We start from the raw sequence: 20,222 nt of genomic DNA, 5'->3' as shown, positions 1-20,222 counted from the left end.
TCAATTAATGAACCCTAAACAGCTACTGTGGCAAATGCTGTTGGTGTTCCATGCAAGACCCCTTATTCTTTTGGGGCACTCATCCCCCCGCTCCCACCTCTACCTGCCCCCCTCCTCCCAGGGACTGCCCTTGGCAGATGGGTGGCACTTTTCCCAGAGTCACAGAGGACACCATATATTCACCCTCCTGGGGGAGTGCCCATCAAAAATGACTATCTGAAACAAGGGTATTACAACCCAGGCCCCCGCTCCCTTGCCACTGGTTGGAGTAAACGGTGATGCATTTCACACTTCAGAGCTCCCAATGGGATCAGACTAAGGTCAAGCTTCTCCAGAAAACATATTTTTGCCTAGTTTCATCCCTTGTCTAATCTTGATTTCCTCACTTCCTTAAAGGTTTTTCCTGAGAACACTCTCAGGAAAACACTTGTACTGGAATCCCTGTCTCAGATTCTGCTTCTAGGAAACCAACCTAAGATGGCTACTAGATTTTGTTCATTATGATCTCTTCTTTTCCTTTTGGCGGTGAGATGAAGAGTTAAGGGATACTTTTAAATGTCAAATATATTTGGGAAATGAAATAAGGAAGGAGGGAGGGAGGAAAAGATGGAAATCCACCAGCATTCCAACCATCAGCTAGTTGCTGCTTCTATGCCTACCAATTATCTGCAAAGACCTGCATTTATACAGCATAAATAACTTCTCTTGAGTCCTGCCTCCCATAAAGAGTGAAGACTACAAAATCTTATCAACCTGTGAATAGGTCTGGGAGTTGAGGGAAGGAAGACTTTCCATTCAAATATAAAAATGTATAATTTTAATACCATCGATGCATTTGTCAATTAAGAGTTAATAAACAACAAACAGCAAGTGCTGGTGAGGATGTGGAGAAAAGGGAACCCTAGTGCACTGCTGGTGAGAATGCAGACTGGAGTAGCCACTGTGGAAAACAGTATGGGTTTCCTCAAAAAATTAAAAGTGGAACTGTCTTTTGACCCAACAATTTCACTTCTGGGAATATATTCTAAGAATCCTGAAGCACCAGTCAGAAAGAATATATACGCCCCTATGTTCATTGTAGCATTATAATAGCCAAGATCTGGAAACAGCCCAAATGCCAATCAGTAGATGAGTAGATGAAAAAGCTGTGGTACATTTACAAAAGGGAATACTATGCAGCTGTGAAAAAGAAGGAACTCTTACCCTTTGCACCAGCATGGATGGAACTGGTGAGTGTTATGCTAAGTAATATAAGCCAGTGAGAAAAAGACAAATACCATATGATGTCACCTATATGTGGAATCTAATGAACAAAATAAACTGACAAAAAAATAGAACCAGAAACATGGATACATGGAACAGACTGACAGATCTCAGAGAGGAGGGAGGTGGAGGGAACTGGATAAAAGAAGGTAAAGGGATTAGCCAAAGAACCTATATGCATAGTCGAAGGACATGATACAATAGTGTGATGAAGGCCAGGGGTGGGTTTGGGGGCTGGGTGGAGGTGGGCAAAGGGGGGAAATGGGGGACATGTGTAATAGTGTCAACAGTAATAAACAAACAAACAAACAAATAACAAGAGTTAATAGAAACCACAATGAAATACCACTTCACCCACACCAAGATGGCTATAATCAAAAAGACTAATACTAACAAGTATTGTCAAAGATTGGCAAAATTGGACCACTCATACACTGCTAGCAGGAATGTAAAATGGTACTGCTGCTTTGGAAAACAATTTAGCAATTACTCAAAAAGTTAAACACAGAGTTACCAGATGGGCCCACAGTTCTACTTGTAGATATACACCCAGAAGAATTGAAAACATGTTACCACAGAAACTTACACACAAATATTCATAGCAGCATTATTTAAAATAGCCAAAAAATAGAAATATTTCAAATGATCTATCCACTTAGAAATAAATAAACAAAATATGCAATATCCATACAATGGAGTATTATCCAGCCATAAAAGGAGTGAAGTACTGATACACGCTATAACATGGATGAATATTGAAGACATTATGCTAAGTGAAAGAAGTCAGACACCAAAGGATCACATATTGTGTGTGTGATTCTATTTATATGAAATGTCCAGGAAAGGCAAATCTATAAAAACAGAAAACAGATTAGTGGTTGCCAGGGAATGGGAGTGACTGCTAATGAGTATCAAGATTTCTTGAGGGGAGGAGGTGATGAAAATGTTCTAAAATTTATTTTGGTAATGGTTACAACTTTGGAAATATATATACTAAGGGCCATTACATTTTACACTTTAACTGAATTGTATCTCAATAAATCTGTTATAAAAAAGTCAATATTAAAGAATGCACTAATACTGGAATGTATGCAGATAAAGCATATTAATTTGAGAGCTCACTCTACCTTTATATTCATCACTATATTCTATAGTACTTAAAAGGACAGCCCACACGGTGAGCTCCTCATCAGGGCAAAAGGACAACCTGATTGAATCATAGTATACTGTTTTTATAAGTGCCAAGTATAAAGTCATTAATTTCTTTGATTCTTTTTGAAGTTGCCCTAATTATTTTTTAAAGATTATGTGATAAATTTACAGATAAGTATGATTGTTGAAAACTACAATCGATACAAAATGAAAATGAGAATTACTCTCCCACCCACTCCCACCTATCAATACCACTCTTGTCCCCAGAAATAATCACTGGAAACACTTTACTGTGTATCTTTTTTCAGACTTTTGCTGTATGTTTAATTTCCTTTCATATATATGGAATAAAACTCTACATACTGTTCTATAGTTGATTTTTTATTAACAGTTATATTGGAGATCTTTCTAAGATCTTTTTTATTATTAAAAAGTACTTTTTTCTATCAGTAAGCATTAAAGTTGGATTATATATCATTTTTTGCAAGCTTTAAAAAGGCCTTCCTCACCCATCTATATTTTCTGCTAGAACTTTCTTAGGTTGTTCCCAGGAAATTCTTCCATTTTTTAACTCTTCGCAATGTTTTTTTCTTCATAAAGTAACAACTTTACTTCCCACTGGGGCACATACCCCAAAATAGAAAAAGGCCAGTTTTATTAGTTAACTAGACATCTGGCAGCCTCCTGAAAATGTGAACTTCAGAACTGAAAAAAAATGTCATCCTCATCCCAAATCATACTCTCTCTCAATAGCTAGTTCCAAGACAATGTCACTGTATCTTCTATTAAAGCCTTTCACCAACATTCCCTAGCTTTAAAAAATGGTCCCAACCTGTCATTCTTTCAATAACAAGCAGTGAAGAGAAGCATTTTACCAAAAGGAGAGACAAGCTTACAAAACAGACCTGTAATTGGCCTTGTTCATCAGCATATTCAAGGGACTGGAAGACGGTGAGAGCATAACGTTCTCTGGTCCTCAGCCGAGCGCTGTAACCCCGGTACCAATTTTGGATGATCAACGCGGCTTTTATTGCTGCAGACCCACAGGATGAAAGAGAAAAACAGTTACTATGCAGCTATGGGGGGATGTAGGTGCTTCAGGAAAAAAAAAATCAGCCCACCTGGATTCCTCAGTTCTACAAACATAAAAACTACAAACAATGAGATTTACCTTCATGTTTTTTGTAAAATGTCCACAAGTCTCAAATATTCAGAGAAGAATGATGTCATGGACATTAAGAGTAGAATTTTTGGAGCAAAACTATCTGCATTTGAATCCCAGCTCTGCTAATTACTATCTATGTGACTTTGGGTAAGTCATTAAAACTCTCAAAGCCTCAGTTCCCTTATCTGTAAAATGGGGATAACAGTACTTACCTATGGCACTATTTAAGCATATGAAGTCTACGTATTCCCTATGAAGTAACAATGCCGTTCTTCACCATGTACCCCAAAGCAATTCTCACACAGTACATAAAGGAGACATGGCAATACAATGCTTCTTTGTGGCAGTAGGAAGTTTGATGCCAGTGTAGCCTGGCTGGCTGTTGCTAGGAAGGAGAATGTGCAACTGTGGTGGGTGCACACTATAGAGTATTATGCCACAAGCAGAAGCAATAGTTTAGATAAACCTGTAGCAACATGAATGGATCTTTAAAAAGTTGTGCTTCAGTGCTTCAGATTAAAAAGTTAGAGACAGAATGAAATATAACATGATACCATTTTATATAAATTCAAAATACACATACAGAAAACCACAATATACTTTTCATAAGAATATGTACAAAGGAAATGATACACACTAAACAATAGACTGGTTATTTATGGGAGGGGTGAATGAGCATCAGGTACATGGATAAAAGGGAATAAGAAAATTAACTAACATGAGTCTTGCACAGACCAATGAGAGCAATGCACAATGAATTGAGAAGTATGATTAATTCCACTTTTACACCTGATATTCAATTGATAAGTCACAGATGGGAATGAACACACCTCTCTCTTCATAATTACTATCAATCCAAAATGAGATACCATAGGCAGAGTTTAGCCCAATGCCTGATGTAGAGCACGTGATAAACAAGTGGTAACTGTAGTAATAAGTATTGTCTTGTTTGGGGATTATTCAGGCACACTGACTCTGTTCTAGTAGGCTTTGAACTATTGTGCAGCTTCAGAATTTTGAGGAAAGAGATCAGGTAAAAATGAGATTTAAAATATAGTCTTTTATGCCTTCCTCGAGTTTTAGAGTGAAGAGCAATGAACACAGCTGGCTCCTTTCATTCATGGTATAATTTTTCCCAGTTAGTACATAAAAATTAAGAGTTCACTATAATAAGAAAACAGTTTGAGTTTTGAAAGCAGGAATCTGGCCTCCAGTCCCAGCATCCTCGGTTGCAAGTACTGCTCTGGCACACCACGTACACACGAGTCATCTAAGGGTGTTTTTTCATGGGCTCCTTCAAGGCTCTCAGGTTTCAGGGACTCAATTCATTGTTCAGCTTCCAAAAAAAAACCCAGGAAGCAGACATAAGGTCAAGTGTCAAAATCTTCATAGGGAAAAACCACAGGGAGAAGCTGAGTAACCTGTTCAATACTGCAAAGCAAATAATTGGTAGTACCATGGCTGAAATCTCATGTTCTTACCATTTCCTTATGGACAGTCCAGGCTTACCTGAGAGATCTGCTCTGTGGAATAGTCACTGTTATGACCAACCAACCCTCACCTAAGTGGTTTGCTGTTCACCAAGTACAATGTTCCAGTGCAGGGACAAGCAATGGAGTCATTTCTGCAGTCCTCGCCACACTGTAAACCTGACACAGACTAACTTAAGGTCACTTAGACAATAAAAGGAAATGGACGGCAAGGAATTGAATCAAAGTCTCACTGACTCCATAGCCCAAGCTCTTAACCTCCATAGAGCTACTAACTTTTTTCTGTGCCTCAGTTTCTTCATCTGCACGATGATGAAGCGAAATAAATGATCTCTAAAGTCTCTTTTATTTACGATTAGCAACATTAATAATAAATAATCAAGCTTATTTTATTTCTATAACTGATCATTGAACAAAATAGCTACCATGTGTTAAAGGTCTACACTACAAGACATGAAGTCCCAAGTATTATCATCTCCATGTTACATATAAGGAAACTTCCAGTTTAGAGAGGCAAGGAACTTGTTCAAGTCACTTACCTAGTATGGACCCAGGTCATCTAAGTCCAAGTTGTGGGCTCTCTCCACTATATATGGCCAGTTACTTCATTCCCTAATCTATTTGTACCTTTTCTCTCCCTTGAATAATAGCCACCATTTATTGAGTGCCTAGTGTGTGCCTGGCACTAAGCCAGACACATTACCTATACTATTACTTCTACCACTCCCCAACAAGGGGAAAGAGGCCATGTAAGCCTACTCTCCAATCTCTGCCTTTCAGTGGACTGCAGCCCACTCCCCAGGGGCAGAGTTGCTATTTTGTTTGGTAAGCGCACAGTACGTTCATGGGTATTGGGCCTTGGAAGGTAGATAGCCACGTGCAGTTCCCTATCTCTCACACTTCCTCTTCTACTCCAAAGTCAGTAAGCCGAGCCAGCCTTGACCCCAGCTTGGGAATTCGCCATCTCTGTTAAGGCTTGCATTCCTGTACCTGAGCCCCTATGCCTGAGCATGAACACCACTTACTAAGCTATCACATGTCACCTCTCACCCCATGCTTCTCTACTCTAATCAGCTTGCTGGTGCTGGAGGCTGGGATTCTACAGGCCACATTTCCACTTTGCCAGTTGCTCCATGTTTGGCTTTATCAATAGGGGCTGTCAAGGCTGGAGGAGGGACAGGGGACACACTCCTTCCTGTTCCTATTAGTACAGCCTAGCAAGTGGTCTCCCCCACCCACAGCAGATTCTCTTTGTTTGCAGCTGCTGGATCCAGTTTGGAGTTTACCCAGCACTTGCAATATCAGCCACACAGCAGCCCCTCAGAGACACTAGCACCAGCTGAGCAATCCCCTCCCCACCTTCTCAAAGGTCTGAGTTTCAGTTCTGCAGGGCCCCTCCTCCAAGTTTCTAAATTTTAATAATTCCAGTCTTTCCCCTTTGTTCTCTCAGCCCTAGAGGTGGTAACTTTCCTGCAGTTGCTACCTCCATATACCTTAGAGCGCTTTTTCAGAGACCCTTTCAGTTACCTAATAACGACTGGATTCCTAGTTAACCGTTGATAGCATTCAATTCTCTCTATTCAAATCACTCTTGGTTTTTGCCTCCTGACTAAACCCGGCCTGATGAGCTAGCTAGTCCCATGGGGGCGGGAAAAGTAGGTTCAGCTTAGGCCTCCAGCCTTTAACTTCCTATCTGTAAAGCAAAAGATCTGTGTTGTCCAGGTCCAAACTCATTAGACAGCTTAGATCTGCTTCTGGTCCCGCTGCTTCACGGTGTATGTAACAGGGCTTGTCTTCCCTGTCACACTAACTCCATGCAGAAAAAAGACAAAAATAAAAGCTATTGCCTTATGTGTCAAAAGGTCTTCTATTTTTGTTTCTAGAAGGAAGCAGCAGCATAGGTTTAATAAGTTATCTGGCCAATTTTCTGTGTCTAGCACAGGTGGCTTCTCTATTGCCAAGCTGTTCTCTTTGTTGTTGTTGGTATTTTTTAATGAATTATTTTCTCTGGTGGTGATCATTATCACAGTATTTTGCAAGAAGCTAGATGCCCATGTAGGGATCAGTGAGCAAAACAAATGATAAATTCAGAGCGTCTGCTTTGTGGTGACAGGCATTGTGCTTGGTGCTTTATATGGGTGATTTGATTTGCTCTGACTCGATTGGTCCTCCCAACAATCCTATGAAGTGTCATTATCCTCATTTTACAGATAAGGAAACTGAGGTTCAGAAATAACTTATTTGGGGTCACATTGCTTATCGGTGGGAGAATGTAGAGTCAAATCCAGATGTCTGTACTTCTAGAACCTGGGCTCATAGCCATTTTGCAACACAGCCCAGCATGGTATTTGGAATCAGCCATAAAAAATGAGACCATGTATTGAATAATATTTCCCTCCCACAACTCCCCACCACATGTTTCCTATACTCTTTACCTGATCTCTTGTTCGCCATAGCATGTTTTACCATCTGACATTCTATATGGTCAAATGTTTGTGCTTATTGTGTATCTTCCCGTGTTAGCTAAGCTACAGGAAAATAGGGACTTATTTTGTTCACTGCTATATCCCCAGCACCTGGGGAAAGGCCCTTCTAGGACTGTTATAATAATACATAATAATATATTACAACAGCAATGTGTTAATATAGATATTAGTAATGTGTTAATCAATTAATATAACACACTTATTATCTGGCATATCAGAAATGAGAAATATTGTCTGACACTCAATAAATGACAGAATACTTTTTTTTTTAAAAAGAGTAAGGCAGGAATAATGAATAATAATTCTCTCTTCAGGCTAACAACTTCTAGTACCCCCAAAGACTTCCTAATTAGATATGATATTCATTAAAAATTTCACAAATAGCCCTGGCTGGCGTAGCTCAGTGGATTGAGTGCGGACTGCGAACCAAAGTGTCGCATGTTCGACTCCCAGTCAGGGCACATGCCTGGATTGCAGGCCATGACCCCCAGCAACCGCACATTGATGTTTCTCTCTCTCTCTCTCTTCCTCCCTCCCTTCCCTCTCTAAAAATAAATAAATAAAATCTTTAAAAAAATTTCACAAACTATTGTGGACAAAACATGCTACCACCTTAAAACCCCAGAACCCGAAGCAAGAAAAGCCATGCCAGCCAGGACCTACAGGGCTCACTCCCTTAGACAGCACAGTCTTGCCTCAAAAGCTGCCTTCTCAGTGAGACCTTTCCTGGCCACCCTTTTTTAAAATGGCAGCCCTTCCCCCATTGCCTATCTCCTTCCTTATTTTCTCTCCACAGCACTTATCACCACCTGACACAGCATATATTTTATTCATTTGTTATTGTCTGTCTCCTTCCACTAGGATGTAATCTCCATAAAGGCTGGGATTTTGGTCCATTGTATTAGCTGCTCTATCCTCAGAGTCTGGAACAGTCCCTGGACATAGTTGAGTTAAGACTTTCTGCCTTGTGTTTCTCCTCATGGTGACTGGTAGTGTCTTATGTTTGGTTTGCTTTTGTTTTTTTTATATAAGAGTTTATTTGACAGATAGTTCTTTAAACAAGAAACATTATATTCAGAATGATAAGGCATTTAAAGGCTCTGCTTTTTGAAATTCTGCTGGGAGAGGCCTCCTGTAGAGGCACCAGGGTGAGCGGATATTTAATGTGACTTTAAGGGGTCTGACATCCAGTCAGAAAGAGAGAGACGCACAAGTATGATAAAACTGATTAAAATGAATTCAAATGAACTGGAAAGAGAATGAACTGTCTAGTGACAAAAGGCTTTAAACATGGAGGAAAAGTATCTATTACCTCAGCTATTCAAAGCATAATGAGAATAAAATGTGGTTTGATGCTGGGACCATAGTTTTCACTGTTGTTGTTGTTGTTGTTGTTTTACAGGTAATTCTATATCTGCCTGCTGCTAGAGTGTGTGGCTGTCCCAGTGAGACTTTCAACTTTACTGGAAAAACCTGAAAGCATGAGGGTGCCCAACAAGCAAAAGCAAAACCTGCTTGTTGGGCAACAAACAAGGCAAGGACCCCTATGAGGCTTGCTCATCCACAAATTCTGACATCCCTGCAGAACAAGGGCACAACACAGCCTCCTCATCCTTGGAAAACATTGTTCTTAAAAAAAAAAAAAAGAAGTAAATGAGAGTAAAGCACGAGGCCCAGTATCCAAACAATGGCAGACATTTTAAACAAAACTATACACTTTCCCCAAATGACAAAAGACATCATAGTTTTACCATTCTTGGAAACCTCTGGCCTTTCAGTCAGAGAAAGGCAGGAACTAGAGGTCATTTCTATGACTTTTTATTTACTCATATACGAGCCCGCCCACCAACCCATCCACATGGGGTAATAAAAATAAGTTTCTGAATTTGTAATCCAGAGACCCGTTTTGGTCCTGACTCGATCAGGTGCCAACTGTGTAACATCAGGCAAGTCACTTTACTGCTCTGGTCCTCGGTTTCTCATGTAAACAATGAAAATTTGGGATTTTGTGATCCTGAAGATCCTCTCCAGTTATAAAATACTCTAACTGGAGTATTCACCCCTCTATTTTTTAAATGCCACAGCTGCAGCCTATTATTGCACATAGCAAAGTTGAAAATAACCATTCAAGGACAAAATAAGACGTGTAAATGCGAGCACTCAAATCAGAAGCTTCTGGACAAGAAAAATAAAGACAAATTCTAAAGGCTATTTAAGAAAGCTGACTTGTCCCTGTAGAAAAACTCAAGTCAAATCACTAAAATCCTTGGCTTTCCCATCAAAGAAGTGTAGCAAAACTTTGGTCTAGGACCATTAGCAATTGGTCCTAGCATTACCATTTCACCTATTACTACTTCTCCTTTAAGTTACCTATACTATGATTACTGTATATGATCTGTTAATTGGTTCAAGTGATAGCCAATTGAAGATGGGGAAAGATGGATGGGGAAGAACGTGAAAACAAGATGGGGCTGGAAGACAGAGATACATGGGAGAGATCTAAAGCCCCTAAGTTTCAATGAAAATCAAGAGATCAGAGAAAGAGATAATAGTCATAGGTGGATTGCAGAGGTGGAGCTGATCCAGGTGGCCACAGGGGCCAGAACAGCTGAGTGAACAGGTGAACTAGAGTGGAGGAGGGTAGAGTGGAGTTTAGGAGGCCAAGGAACTGACATGCCAACTGGTTTGAGATTAGTCATGTGTACAGTGAAGATACTCAAGGTGATGCTAAGACGTGGCACACAGTGTCTGCAATGAATGAGGAAGTCGGTAGGCAGCAAAAACAAGAAAGGGCTAACAAATGGTACCTGCAAAGGGCATAAACCTAGGTTGCAGCCATTACAGGATTAGGATATTTTTAACTCTTTATTCTGAAACATTTTCAAACATCTTCGAAAATGGTAAGAATAGTACCATTGTTACTATTTTGTCACATATACATTGTTTGCGCACACTCTCTGTTCACACACACATATATCATCCATCACTTCTTCAGTCTCCTTTACTCTAGAACGTGTCCTTAGCCACTTTTTTCTCTTTAATGACACCGATATTTTTGAAGAATACAGGCCAGGTGTTTAAAATACCCCTCAATTTGAAATCTGGTCTGCTATTTCCTCGTGATTAGATTTAGGTTAATGATTGTGGCAGGAATAAGTGCTGGATCTTTCTCAAGTGTGTTACCTCAGTCAGCCCATGATGTTAATTATTGGTGATGTGAACTTAGATCACTTGCTTAAGGTGGTGTCTACCTAAAATTCAATACTGTAGAGGTATTTGCTTTCCCTTCATAATTAGTAAACCATTTGCAGGAACATGCTTTGGGGCTGTGTATACATTCTGTTCTCCAAAACACTCATTGATGATTTTTGCCTCAATCAATGATTCCTACGGTGGTTGCAAAACAGCAAATTTTAACTCATTCCTTGTGTGTTTATTGGGACTAGGATTTTTAAACGCTCCATTTAAAGCCCTCTTTTATTCAATAGGGCAATAAGATTAAGCCATTTTATGGAAGTTTCCATAAGAATTGTAATCCTTGGCTGCATCATAGTTCAGGAAAATAAAAAGTTGTATCTATACAATACCAAAAGAATAGGCTAAGTCAGTAAAATCAGGTGAACAGTTCACAGGCACTGTGACACCTCTTCCATATTAATATCTGCTAATTTTCTAAAAGAATTATTATTGTGAAGATTTCAACTTTTAAAAACTATTATATTCTTAAGTATGTGAGAAATTTAGCTATGTAAAAATATAACTCTGGTTTCAAATTACTAAAATATTTTCTTATAAGAAACATATTCTATTTAAAAATTCAATGATGACCTTTAATCCTCACTCAGAAAACAAAAAAAAAAAACTTAAATGTCTTGACTGCAATTCTGTTTTATGTCTCCATTGTTATTAATTGCAAATCTGATTTATATTGCCAAATTCATTCACTCAAAGTCAAATACAATCAGCATTCATCTTTTGTCTTTTGCAGCTGCTAAAAAGATAATGCAACACAAAGCCATAATTGTGTATGAAAAGTGTTCTGATTATGGGAAATAACTGGTAATTGGGGCTGAGGTATTGTCTTTTCTTACTCTGAGTTTTAATGTGTCTCTGTAACAGGATTTTCGAACAAACAACAGATTCCAACTATAATGCTGAATTCTTTGTGAATTATCTAGTCAGGGCTGAAGGTGGTAAATGGGGAGGTGGGACTTCATATCCTTTCAGCAGTACTTTCTACCTTCTAAAGGTTCATGATTCTAGAGTGGATATTTGAATAGTCCCTGAAATTTCTAAAGCAGAAGTGGATTAATCACATAACAAATAAAAATTTAAAAAGATGAAGATGCATTTAATTGGTCTAAAGAATAAAAAGGCTGGTTTTTTTTGTTTGCCCGTTTCATACAGGCAATAAATGTGTTTTGGTATCAACGTTATATAAATCTCAAAACTAATACATTATCATTAAAAAGTGAATAATTAACTAAAAACTGTTATTGAGAGGCTTCATAATTCCAAATGAAGAAAGTAGTCTCTTTTTACAAAGAAAAATATTTAAAATGATTTCTATTTGATGCCAACAAAGCAGAGATTATAGTATATAATGTGGGCTGAAAATAATGATTTGGCACTTTGGGCATGCTGATCTTAATTAATCCACGGGAGTAAAGTCACCCAAAGAGAGCACTACAGCAACAAAAGAGGGCCAAGAGGGATCCAGAGGAACCCCAACATTTAAAAGTTGCCAGAAAGTAGAGCTCTCATAAACAGTTCAAACGGAGACATAAAAGGAAAACGAGGAGAATGTGTTGTCGCTGAAGCCAAGGGCCTTGCGTATTTTAAGAGGGGAGCATGCAGGAGTGCCAAGTACTGCCAGGAAGTCAAGCAAGTAAGTAATGAAAATGCACCATTGGACTTCAAGGTCATTAAATAACTTGTCAAAATCATTTTCCATGGGATGGGATAAGGAGGAGGTAGGGGACGGTGGTGTGAACGTTCCCTTCAGGAGCGAACTCTAAACAGGAGGTAAGAGGAGAGTAACTAGAGAGAAAAAGAGAGCAAAGGAAAGAAAAACAGTTACAAAAGACAATTTCGAACAACTGGGAAATTCTGAATATGAACTAGATGTTAGTGATATTACTTTATCAATTTTAGTTTTTCCAGTGTGATATAGTACTGTACTTATATAAGAGAATATCCTTCTTTTTAGAAGATTCATGCTGAAGTACATAGAGGTCAATATCATGTCTACAACTTACTTTCAAATGGAGAGGGAAATGGAGATGGAGAGAGGAAGGGAAGAGAGAAAGAGAGAATGGTAAAATGTTAACAATTCATGAATCCAGGTTAAAGGTATCTGGGTGTTCATTGTACTATTCTTTTGTCTTCTCTGTAGGCATGTGATTTTTTAAAAAAACTTGGGGGCAAACCTATATAATCGTATTAACCAAGGTAACACCAATAAATTCAATAAGAAAGAAGTTAGCAAAACAAAACAGACTGACATGAGAAAAAATGTATATATATCCAACCTTCCAAAAATATTAGAGGAAAGACACTTGAGCATGTTAAAAGGTTAATGGGAGAACAGCTGGGGGGTGAGCCCAAAAGGTAAAAGGGAAAGGGAATTCCCCCCCACACACACACCCGCAGCTATAGAGTATACTGACAGTCTTTGAGTGACGGGAACTTTCAAGAACATCTTATCTGATGTCCCATTTCATTCAAGAGGAAAATGAGGGAGGTTCCAGCTCACAGGGATTTCCGCCATACCCCACAGCACCAGTAAAGACTGCTTGATGGCAATTGTACCTGAGAATCCTCCAACAACAAGAAGAATGGCCAGGGCCTCTCTAAACTTTCAGAAAATTCTTTGGAGAAAAACAAAGATAAAGGAAACAATGTCATTCATTGTTTTTTCCATGAAGGTCCCAAATGTAAATATACAGCACAGTAAAGAACCCCACAGTAGTGAGGGATGGAGGACATGGGGCTGGGCATGCAGGGAGGGGATCTCTGGGACAGTTGTGAATGGCTTAATTGTTAGATATTTAATCAATGAAATTAACTAGATGTTATTCTAAGAATTAAAGAAGTATATAGTGGCAATTTAGTATTTTCCAAGTTTTTAAATGAAAGAATAACATCCATTTTTTAAAAATTTCCTGATGAGAGGGAGACAGACATCCCTTTGTTGTTCCACTTATTTATGCATTCATTGGTTGCTTCTTCTATGTGGCCTGACTGGGCATCAACCTGTAACCTTGGTGTGTTGTGATGACACTCTAACCAACAGAGCGGAATATTTTTTAAAAGAACCGTCTCCATTAGAGAAAATTTCCATTTGTCATAGCTTAAAACATCAAACTTCAAAGCCAAAAATGCTAGATAGCCTTTGCAGGCTCCTCAGCACTTAGAGAGAATGAATAAATGCATGTCTAAGTGGTCTCATGGGAAGAAATAGAAGAAAATATATCAGAGTGTTGTCAAAGTGCTTCATGAGAAAGAAGGCAATAGATTATTAATTCAAAACCCATCCATATGAAATTTTAAGTGTGAAGTAAAGTTCAGGAGAGTGATTGCAATGTTTATTTTCTTTTTTTTAATTTTCTTTATTTTTTATAGACGGGGGAAGGGAGGGAGAAACAGAGGGAGTGACACATCACTGTGTGGTTGCCTCTCGTGTCTCCCACCAGGCACCTGGCCCACAACCCAGGCATGTGCCCTGATGGGGAATCAAACTGGCAACCCTTTGGTTTGCAGGCTGGTGCTCAATTCACTGAGCCACACCAGCCAGGGATATTTTCTGGGGTGTTTTGTTTTGTTTTGTTTTGTTTTAATGAATTCCAATTTTACAAGCCAGGGCAGTGTTTCCAAGGGAGCATGGTCTTTGGGATCTGTTAGAGCTGGTTCCAATCCAGGTTCAGGCACCAACCAGAGTATAACTTTGGGCAGTTCTTTAAGTCTCAGTGTCTTCATCTAGAAAAGGAGACTAATCAAATCTTCCTCCAAAAATTTTGGTGAGAAATAGAAAAAAATGGATATTGTCGGTACTCAATAAATGATAGCTATTATTTTTCTCTTCCCTGTTGCATATCACAAAAGAGCAAAATAACAACAATGAGAATACAACATCAATGCTACTTCTCTGCATGGATGGTGGGTAGCCCACAAGAAGGGGACAACCTCAGTTTTACATGTAAGCTACTTTTTCTTAAAAATGCCATGATACTCTTAGAGGCAGAGTACTGTGGTGGGGCTGAATGACTAAGGAGAGGGGAAAATCCTTCACACTAGACAGACCATGAGAAACAGGAAGCAGCATCTAGCCCTGGCTCTGCCACTTACTAGCCACATATTCTTGGGCAAATCACTTTGCCTCTCACAGCCTCAGTTTCCTTTTCCACAAATTGAGAACAACTCTTCACAGACTGTAAAGATCAAATGTATGTGAAAGGGCCTGGCCAACTATTAAAGCACTATGCAAATACAAGCTACTTTTTTTGTATCCTCAATTCCTGGCACGTGGAAAATGCTCACTAAAAGGTTTCCTGAGAGAGTAAGTGAGTGAGTGAGTGAGTGAGTGAGTGAGTGAGTTCCCATCAAAGACTAAGAGGACTATCTCATTTGTAGTGATTATAAAGAAAAGAGGCCCTGGCTGGCATAGCTCAGTGGATTGAGCACGGGCTGGGAACCAAAGTGTCCCAGGTTCGATTCCCAGCCAGGGTACATTCCTGGGTTGCAGGCCATAACCCCCAGCAACCGCACATTGATGTTTCTTTCTCTCTTTCTCTCTCTCTCTCCCCCTCCCTTACCTCTCTAAAAAAATAAATAAATAAAATCTTTAAAAAAATAAAAAAAGAAAAGAGGTCTTCTTAGATGTCCCAGGGCCCATAGGGCCTTTGTTGCTTAGCTGATCACCGTGATCCATATTATAAGCTAGAACTACCAGATTTTGATTGGTATTCAAGCAGTTGTTCTTTTGGTCTATTTATATACTCTATTTATATACTTATATAAGTGAATTTAATAAAGTTACATTGGGAGGTAACTTTAAAGGGTGTAATCTTGACAGCAAAAAACACTGCAGTCAGAACTCCCTGGGTTCAAATTCTAACTCTGGCACTTGTAGTTATATAACCTTGACAAATATTTACCTCACTGAGCATGACCCTTTTCAACTATATAAACAGGAATAATAATACTTTACTTGAGGATTTATATTTATTGCAAGGATTAAATAAAATATATGTAGAATATTTTTAACACTCTAGAATGTAGTTAGTAATCAGGAAAAGATAATTATCACTTTCTATCAAGAGTTTTCAAAATATTTATAGCCCTTGATACAGTAATTTCATGTCTAATCACCTGGATGTGAGAATAATCCAAAATAAGGAAAAAGCTTTACAAAAAATTGTTCAGAGGGCTATTTATATTTATTTTAAAAATCCAATATTAGAGGAATAATTAAATATATTATGACCTATCCACTAAGTGAAATATTTAGTAATGGCTAAAGTGATATTTACAAAGCATTTATAGCAACTTGAGAAATGTTTATATAAAATGTTTTAGTGACAAAAGCAAAGCTATAAAAAATTAATATTTAGTCTGATAAATATCTATACTATAACAAAAAAACTGGAAGGAAATTATCAGAGTGATAACAGTCATTATCTTTGGATACTAGAATGATGAGGAAGTATTATTTATTTCCAAATACTTTTCTATATTTTACAATATTTCTGAACGAGAAAAAAATTTAAGGATAAAATGTTTAGCTTATGGATAAATGTAAGTAAACACAATTGCATCAGTATTCAGCAGATTTATTATTATGAAATCATAGTAAATGTTGATTGACTATTCAACAGAAGGTAATGAAAGAATAAAAAGTTATGAGAGAATACTTGAAACAAGTATATGCTAATAAATTAGATAACTTAGACAAAATGGATACAAACTATTGAAAATGACAAGAAGAATTTGCGGTGATCACTTTGTGAATTATGCAAATGTCTATCACTATGCTGTGTGCTTAAAACTAATACAATATCGTATGTCAACTGTACTTGAAAAAGACATTTTTATTTTTTTGGTTTTTAAAACAATTTTTAAAGAAAATGACAAGAAACGGAAAATCTGAATAGATCTATAGAATAAGTCATCAAAACACTACCCACAAAGAAAAGCCCATGCCCAGTTGGATTCACTGACAAATTTTGCCAAACATTTAAAGAAAAATTCATACAAATTCTTCATAAACTCTTCTAAAAAATGCAGGAGAACTTTCCAACTCATTTTCTGAGGCCAGTGTTACCCTGATATCAAAATCAGACAAAGACATCGCATAAATCAATATCTCTTATGAATACGGATATAAAAATCCTAAGCAAAATACTAGCAAACTGAATCCAACAACATATAAAAAGGATTATTATATGCCACAATCAAGTGGGATTTATCCCAGCAAAGTTGGTATAACATCTAAAATTCAATTACTGCATACCATTTCAGAGAATAAAAGACAAAAACTACATGATCATCTCAGTACAATTGTCCCTTGGTATCTGTGGGGGATTAATTCCAGACCCCAAAGATATCAAAATATGCAGATGCTCAAGTCCCCTATATAAAATAGCATAGTGTTTGCATATAAACTATATTCGCATATAGGCTATAGCATGGTATGCCTACACATCACTTCATTCATGTGGATTAAGTATAGTGCTCAGTGCATGGCAAATTCAAGTTTTGCTTGTTGAAACTTTCTGGGATATTTTTCTTTCTCATATTTTTGATCCATGTTTGGCTGAATGAATGGACATGAGACCCAAGATATGGAGGGCCAACTATACATGCAGATAAAGCATTCAACAAAATTAAACTCCATTTCTTAATAAAAAAAAAAACAACCAATATACTAGGAATACAAATGAACTTCTGCAACCTGATAGAGAGCATTTACAAATAAGCCACAGCTGATATATTTAAAGGTGAAAGACTTAATGCTTTCTCTCAACTCCAAGATCAGGAACAAGACAAAGATGTCTATTTTCATCCTTCTATTCAACGTTGTAACAAACGTCCTAGCCAGAGTAATTAGGCAAGAATATGAAATAAAAGGCATAGAGTAGAAAGGAAGAAGTAGAACTATCTCTATTTGCAAATAACATGATTTGTAAACAGTAAACCCTGAGGAATCCATTGAAAACTATGAGAGCTAATAAATGAGTTTAGCAAGGATTCAGAAGACAAGATCAATATACAAAACATTGTTTTTCAACACACTTGCAATGAACAATCCAAAAATGAAATTAAGAAAATAAGTTCATTTATTCAATACAATAGGATCAAAAAGAATAAAATACTTGGGCTAATTTGACAAAGAAGTGTAAAACTTCAACTCTGAACACTACAAAACACTGTTGAAAAGAATTAAAGAAGACCTATATAAATGGGAACACATCCCATGTTCATAAACAGATGATTTAACTGTTAAGATGGCAATCTCCCCACTACAGATTCAATGCAATCCCCATCAAAATTCCAGCTGGCTTCTTTTGAGAAATTGCCTAATTGATCCTACAACTCATACGGAAATGAAAGGGACCCAGAAAGCCGAAACAATCTTGAAAAAGAAAGACAGCTGAAGGACTCACTCCAATTTCAAAACTTTTAAGAAGAGCTACAGTAATTAAGACAGCGTAGCACTGGTACAAGGTTAGACATCTATGGAATACTACTTAGAATCCAGAAATAAACGCTCACATTTGTGGTCAATTGATTTCTGACAATAGCGTCAAGACCATTCAACAGGGAAAGAACAGTCTTTTCAGCAAATGGTACTGGGACAAATAGATATCCACACACAAAGAATAAATTTGTACCCCCTACCTCAAACCATATAGAAAAATTAACTCAAAGTGGATCAAAACCTAAATGTAAGAGCTAAAAGATAAAACTCTCAGAAGAAAACATAAGGATAAATAATCTTGGACTTGACTGTAGATTCTTAGATATAAGAATTCTTAAATAAAAGTACAAGCAACCAATGAAAAAATGAATTGGATTTATCAAAATTAAAAACCTGTGTCCTTCAAAGGACATCATTAAGAAAGTAAGATGACAACCCAATGAATGGGGAAAATATTTGCAAAGCATATATTTGATAAGGAACTAGTAACTAGAATATATAATGAATTTTTACAACAAAAATAATTAAAAATGGACAAATGATTTGAATAGACATTTCTCCAAAGAAGATCTACAAATGGCCAATAGACACATGGAAAGATGCTCAACATATCAGTCATTGGGGAAATGCAAATGAAAACCCTAATGAAATAATACTTCATACCCTTTAAGATGGATATAATCAAAAGGGCAGACCATAATAAGTGCTGCCAAGGATGTGGAAAAATTGGAACTATCATGCATTGCTAGTGCAGTCACCTGGTAAAACAGTTGGAAAGTTATCAAATGTTAAATCTTGATACCATATGACCCAGCTATCCTAATCCTTGAATAGGATTAGGTCACCAGTTCAATTCCAGGGCAGGGCACATGCCTGGGTTGTGGGGCTGGTCCCCAGTTCAGGCACATGCAAAAGGCAACCAATTGATGTTTCTCTCACACATCAGTGTTTCTCTCCCTCTCTTTCTTCCTCCTCTCCCCTCTCTCTAAAAATAAATAAATAAAATCTTTTTTAAAAAGTGGTGGTTATACAACATTATGAATGTACCAAATGCCATTGAATTATTCTTTACGAAATGGTTCATTTTGTTAGTAATTTCACCTCAATAAATTATTTTTTAAAAAGAAAGCCAAAAATCCAAGATATTTCCATTTGCATGTAACATTTTAAAAGTTGAAAAGTATTTTTAAAAGAGAGAACTTACTTTCACAGCTTGAGCTTGGCCTTTTTTTTTTTTAACCAAAGAAATGTAGCTAAATTTAAAGAACTCTGGGTAAACCTAGATATAAAATGATACTCTCTTCACTCTTTTACAATAAATTACTACTATGGAATTAGTTCACTTGAAACTGTTGAATTATTTATTTTATGATGTGCTTACATATTTGAAAGCGTTAGCGCACCCGCCATGTCCCTACTGTCAGACATAAGCTAGCTAACTCCCCAGCACAATTCAACTAGGAGAGGGCAGCACAGCATTTGAGACCAAAAGAAAAACATTTCACACTAATTAGTATGGAACACTTACAACCTAATGTCTCCATATTAAGCCTGAGTAAACTTCCAAAACCAAAATGTGGAGTAGGAATTGGGAAAATTATTTATACCTAGATAACAAAGGAGTGGAGTTTAAGAGCAAATTATTCACATAATTGTCCCAGCTTGTTTTTTTTTTTAATTCTAGTTTGCTTATGAAGACTATGTCTCAAACACTCAAGTGAGTTTCAACTAGATTCTAGTAGCTATGAGAAAGAACCTCAGTGCAAAATAAAGGAAATATTTAAGCTTCTAATTATATGGGGGTAGTGGGAGGCATGTCATGTCATCTATTTGGAAATAACACCCTTTTAGGAAAGCAGATGATCTAGCATTTCCCAAATTCTATCTAGAATAGTCTAAAACCATGAGGTAAGTCTCATAAAGTTCTGTGTTGAATAGCCATAAAAAAAAAATCTGATCACTGAGTT

General features: G+C 37.4%; 1 protein-coding gene across 2 annotated transcripts in view; it reads right to left on the bottom strand.

Moving 5' to 3' along the window:
* The window catches only part of PPEF1 (protein phosphatase with EF-hand domain 1), a 102,710-nt gene that overhangs the window by 58,252 nt on the left and 24,236 nt on the right, over nt 1–20,222 (bottom strand). For both annotated transcript variants that reach the window (XM_028522744.2, XM_036016322.1), the window contains one exon: nt 3,321–3,448. In XM_028522744.2, the coding sequence (XP_028378545.1) occupies nt 3,321–3,448 (128 nt within the window). The remainder of the gene's footprint in view (nt 1–3,320; nt 3,449–20,222) is intronic.

This window comes from Phyllostomus discolor, chromosome X (genome assembly GCF_004126475.2).
Source record: "Phyllostomus discolor isolate MPI-MPIP mPhyDis1 chromosome X, mPhyDis1.pri.v3, whole genome shotgun sequence".
In the NCBI taxonomy this organism is placed as follows: Eukaryota; Metazoa; Chordata; class Mammalia; order Chiroptera; family Phyllostomidae; genus Phyllostomus; species Phyllostomus discolor.
Note: the sequence above shows the minus strand (reverse complement) of the source record. Positions and strands in the feature narration are given on the sequence as shown.